At 36.0% G+C, this 6,000-nt stretch overlaps 1 protein-coding gene across 1 annotated transcript in view; it reads left to right on the top strand.

The window, feature by feature from the left end:
* Window positions 1-1,544: 1,544 nt before the first annotated feature.
* Window positions 1,545-6,000, top strand: part of lrp6 (low density lipoprotein receptor-related protein 6) — a 71,847-nt gene continuing 67,391 nt past the window's right edge. Inside the window, exon 1 of the mRNA XM_062994695.1 lies at window positions 1,545-1,624. Within this exon, the coding sequence (XP_062850765.1) occupies window positions 1,570-1,624 (55 nt within the window). The 5' untranslated portion in view covers window positions 1,545-1,569. The remainder of the gene's footprint in view (window positions 1,625-6,000) is intronic.

Raw genomic sequence — 6,000 nt, 5'->3', positions numbered from 1 at the left:
TACACTGACTACTCTAAGTTATATCCAAGTTTCATGTCTATAGTGTTGTCCCATGAAAAGATATAATGAAATATTTGCAGAAATGTGAGGGGTGTACTCACTTTTGTGATACACTGTTATACACATATATATATATATATATATATACAGTATATATGTATACATACACATACATACACACATACACACATATATATATATACACACACTACACACACACACACACACACACACACACACACACATATATATTCATATACAACAATAAAGACCTGTACCTGTATTTTACATGTATTGGATAGCTGTAGCAAGTCAACACCGCAAGTGAGGTTGAATAAATGGATGAATTAATGAATAAAAAAACGCATATGCAAATAAATAAATCCATTTTTTATTTCTTTATTCATCCATTTATTCATCCTTACTTGTGGTGTTTACTTGCTACAGCAATCCAATACATGTAAAATACAGGTACCCTCAATGTCTTTATTTTTTGTATATGTTCAGTTCTGTATCTGTACTGTTATTTGTACGATGTTCTTCACATTTTTTGTTATTTCGCATTTGAATTTTTTATAGTGTGTACTTTAATTGCTGTTTAATGCTACTGGGGCTTTAATTTCCTTCGGGATCAATAAAGTATCTATCTATCTATCTATCTATCTATCTATCTATCTATCTATCTATCTATCTATCTATCTATCTATCTACCTACCTACCTACCTACCTATCATCTATCTATCTATCTATCTATCTATCTATCTATCTATCTATCTATCTATCTATCTATCTATCTATCTAGTATATGAAAAAAGTTACAAAAGAGTCGGTTCAAAGTTGAAGAAGTGAAAATCAAAATCAAGAGGTTTTCAAAATACAGTGAATTTTTTTCTTAGTTTTACCTTTAAAGCTAAGGTGCAAAATGAAGGTATACCAGTTTTTAGCAATTGTTATTGCAATATTTAATTTACAAGTCCTTGTTTCCTGTCCTGTCATAAGCGTGATTGACCTTCCAACACCTGGAATCGACTCTGAGGTGTCTGGAATCGAACAGCACTACTCGAGCTTCATTATAGACTCTGCCAGCAATCTGCCGCATCACTACTTAGTCAGTGAAAAAATAGTCCCTCTGGAATGCATTATGCTTCTTGCAAACAAGCGACACCAACGACCGACTTTTAAACACCCGATCATTTAGTGTCGCGAAATTTTATCTGTAAGGTTTTTTTGTAATTTAAAAACCCCACAATGTAATAAACAACAATAGCACGCTGTGGAGTGTTTACAGAGGCGGCTAACAGGGGGTTGGCATTTTTCCAGGCGGAAGGACACGGATCGGGAAGCGGCGCCGCGTCCAGCGAACCATTTCGGAACAGCAGCGCCAGTAGAGAGTGATAGAATGGAGCTGAGTTGGGAATAATCGAGCTATGTTGTAACTACGGGGAAATTCTATTGCAGTTCTGCTGCTGAAAAGGCGAGCACACACGAGAAACAGTGTAAAAGAAGAGAAACGAAGCCATGCGCTGAGGAATTAAGCGCGACGGAGGCGAGTAAACGCCGAGGAAAAAGATGGGCGCCGTGCTGCGGAGTCTCTTTTTGTGGAGTTTTTGTTTGCACATACGCGGTGAGTTTGGAGTCGTCTGTAATGTGGAGTTTGATCATATTTACTTGCAGAAGTAGCCGTCAGTATAAACAGAACGTTCTAGGTTGCTTGGTATGCTGCTTGGCAGCGAGTCAGCACCATTTATCTGTGTGAGAAGTATGCCTGTAACGTTAGTATCCCAATAAAACTCCTGTTAGCCTCTGTGCTTGTAGTAGCGCACGCATGTTATTGCTAAAGCTACGTTGTTGGGTTTGCACTTTTTTATTAGGCACATTAAATAACCAGTATATAGTCGTGGTTACCAGTCAGTATACAGTTTGGCAATGTCATTTGAGCGTTAAACTGGACACAAAACAGCTTACATACCTTACCTGGTTATGGTCAACATTGCTAGCTTCGTTAGCATTGCTGTTTGCATTGTTGTGCAGTGCTAACTGGTTGATACTCAGCTAACCAATGTTTGATCGAGACTTGCATGAAGTTGACTTATTTTTAAGAATGATTTTTTTCTGTTCTCTAGTGTTGTTACAAAGTGACATAATATATCAATAACTGTCTGTTTTGTGTTGTTTTGCCACGTAGTTTGAACATCAAACTTGTGTTGTGGTTAAATCTGAGGCTGTGTTCCAAACCACACATACCGTTCCAGACAGTATGTCACAACAGTTTGTGACACACTCTCAGTCTAGCAATTAACAATCTGACATGTCCTGATTATAAAACGTGAATAACCACTTAATCGCCACTTTTCTAATGTAAACATATAGCCAGTGTAGTTACATATGTATAAATATGCATTTTCTGCGCATTATAAAATAATGGAATTCCCATTAAACATCCCATTTAACATCAAACATGATCGAAAGTGCCTGTCACCTCAGATTATTTAAAATCATTAAGAGACCACAGACCTGTCTAGTTACAGCATGTATTCATAGCTTATTAGCTGATTTACAATTTTATTAGATATTTATTATGCAGGTATTTTTGTTCTGGTTGGTAAAGCAAGTGTCCTAACCCTCATACTGTTGTACTGGCTAGTATGTCAAAATGTCATTTATAGACCTGTAACAAACATTAAACATTTAAATGTTCGTTAAACTTGGCAAGTAATTAGTATGCACATTACTGCAAGTAATAAAACAGTGTGGCTAAGTGGGTAGCACTGTTGCCTCACAGCAAGAAGGTCCTGGGTTCGATTCCCAGGTGGGGAGGTCCGGGTCCTTTCTGTGTGGAGTTTGCATGTTCTCCCCGTGTCCACGTGGGTTTCCTCCGGGTGCTCTGGTTTCCTCCCACAGTCCAAATACATGCAAGTGATTTGATTTGGAGACACAAGATATGTGTTCGATATAACCTTGTGAACTGATGGATCTTGTGAAATGAGTAACTACCGTTCCTGTCATGAATGTAACCAAAGTGTAAAACATGACGTTAAAATCCTAATAAACAAACAAACTTAATTGCAACAGTACTACAAGGCTGCACTTACACTTTGCATTTCCAAGTAATAATAAATGTTAATATGGCTCAGTTACGAATTGTTTACAAATAGTTTATAAGTCAAAGCCTTTGACTAAGATTTCTTAGTCATTCATACTCACTAACCACTTAATTCTGGTCATGTTCACAGTGAGTCCAGAGCCTCTTGACAGGAACACTGGCTCAAGGCATAAATGCACTTTTGACAGAGTGTCAGATACTCATTTACTTCCTTTCACCTACAGTTAGTCCTCTTAAAATCTTGAGTACTGAAACCCAGGCAGGCACAAGAGAACAAACTACACAGACAATAACTGAATCAGATAAGACCCAGGATCCTAGATCTGTTCTGCACCAGCAATAACTGTTGCCCTGGACTCCTTAGCTAAAATGTGGTTATATGATCACTAGCTATTTGATTCGTCATGCTTGGTCACACCACGATTTCTTGCATTTTATTTGGAGTACTCAGCTCCAGCAGAATGTTTTTTTTGTACCAATTTGTGTTGGTGTAACAACAAGCAAGCATGGTTGGCATCCTTAAGTTAAGCTATACATTGTTATAGCTTAAAAACAGTTAAGCTATATAGCTATAAACAGTTAAGCTATAAATTGTATAGAAAACAGTCTTACAAATGTAATTATGCTATGTCATGCTCCTTTATTCACTTACAAGTATTAGTTATCAAAGTAAATATATATTAATCCTACCCAAATTTGTATTGTATATGTCAATTAAAGAGAATGGCAGAGAGGCATCTGAACTTAGGATTTATGTAAAAATTTACAAATGTGCTAAGATCTGTAACAAAAAAGTCAAACACCAAGTGACAAAAATGCAACTTTTCATGTATTTTCATTTGGCTGGTCAAGCAAAGGGTGTCAGGCAGACTTTAAAGTGCTGTCCCAGTGTTCTGCTCATTTCTAAATATTATGAGAAGGAAATTCCCCATATTTAAAAAACATCCAGGCAGTAGAAAGCTGGGAGCTTGAGGTTGCCCTTGAGAGCAACGCACTGGAGTGCAGTGGTCAATGTGTCAAATTGAGGTTTGAGTCAGTGCCAAAAGCTCTGCAGTGGTATGAAACACAGAGTTGAGGAAGTTCTGGGGTTAGTGTGATTCTTAGTCAAGGTCTTCTCAATAAATAAATACACATAAAAAGCTAAACTTTATAGGTTTTAGAAAGTTAACAGTAAATAATAACAGTAAAGTAACAGGTAAAATAATTTGTAGATTGTTTTTTAATTAGGTAAATTGGTTAATAGAGCATTAAAAGATTTGGTTTACTGTGCCAAACTGGTTGGTTGGTTTGTGTGTGTGTGGGTAAGATCTGAATTATTAATTATTATAATAATTATTTGATTATCCTAAGAAGCTGATCAAGATCAGGTTGTGACAGTTAATTCAAGACTTGTAAATGGGGAACTGCCTTGGGTTTGAATTTCTATGTTTATGCATGTGCAACCAGAGAATTGATTCCCTGAAAATAGTAAACACTACATAAGGCTAAGAAATAAACCTAATTACACTGCGTGTTGACGATCTGAATACGTTCAAGCAGTACCTCCATACAACGTAATGAACCATCACCATGCATTCACTGACTTGATGGGTGTTGATGGACCAGTTTTGCATTACAATGTCTAAGTGTGCTGTATGTATGTATGACTGGTAAAATACCTTTGGCCTGTGGAAATGTTTTGTGTTTAGCCGTTAAAGGAATAATAATGCAGTTTAACAATCAGGATGTTATGAATTACTGTCTGTAGTGTAACCTTATTGCTGTTACTCGGGACCAAAACATTTGGAAATTTTACACACACAGGGAATAAACATTCACACATTTAGTCTACACTGTTTTATTGAAACAGTACATCCAAGGGATATTCACACTTAATTTGAATTAAGAGTGGAGCTAGAAAGCTCTCTAACAAAATAAAGAATCTCTTCTTAGTGCAACGGTAAAGAGCACTACTGTTTTAACTCCGAAGTTTTTATTTCATTAAAATCATGAATGACTGAATTATTACATATTACATTTCTACAAGTCTGATGAGTGCACTCTGCATGTAACTTTGGCCACAAATATAATAATATTTTACATGTTGCTCCAGTATAAGGGTGAAACTCTTTAGCTTCTTGTAATAACGTCTCTAATGCTGTCAGGTTGAGCTTTAATATACAGACTGCATCGTTATTCATTATAAAAAGCACGTTTAGTTAGTTGTTGTAATGAACTGTTCGTTACCAGCTAAAATCTACATTTTGAAAGCTGAACTAGTTTTGCTTAGTGTTTGTGTTTATGTTTATCTATTCTGCATTATTGCCATGTTTGCTAAAGACTTGTTGATATGAAGCTCTGTCATGTGTTGATATTTTGATAAGACTCTATAAGCTTGTCGGGTAACAGTTGATCTTCGTTATTTTTGGTTGGTTAATTTTTGGTTACAATTGGCAAAATTAGTATTCATATTTATTGCCTACTAATTAAGTTTTGTTTTGGCAAATTATGATACTTTAAAGTTTTGAACAGAGTTTTTGCTGTGCTTTCTCAGTTTTCATCTCCATTCCTCAGTTTACATCCATTCCTGCATTTCCATCTGCCCTCAAGATGACATCTTTTCCAGGGACATCCATGCATTTTAATAATAAAACGAAATGCTTAATTGCTTGGTATTTTTGATTAAATGAGAAGGAATGGCAACATTACTAGATGGTAAATGTTTTACCATCCCAACTTTTTGTGGAATGTGTTTCAGGCCTGAAATGCAGGGATAGATGAAGTCAACCAGACAAAACATTTTGGGTTCATATAAGAATAAAATTCAAAATAAATATAATAAGGAACACCATTTTCATTTTCCATGCAATCACAACTTTGTTTGATTTTGGGTTGTGCTTGTCGTACCTTTGATCTTT

Source organism: Trichomycterus rosablanca, chromosome 1 (genome assembly GCF_030014385.1).
Source record: "Trichomycterus rosablanca isolate fTriRos1 chromosome 1, fTriRos1.hap1, whole genome shotgun sequence".
Taxonomy (NCBI): Eukaryota; Metazoa; Chordata; class Actinopteri; order Siluriformes; family Trichomycteridae; genus Trichomycterus; species Trichomycterus rosablanca.
The sequence above is the reverse complement of the archived record's forward strand: the minus strand, read 5'-3'. Positions and strand labels throughout refer to the sequence as shown.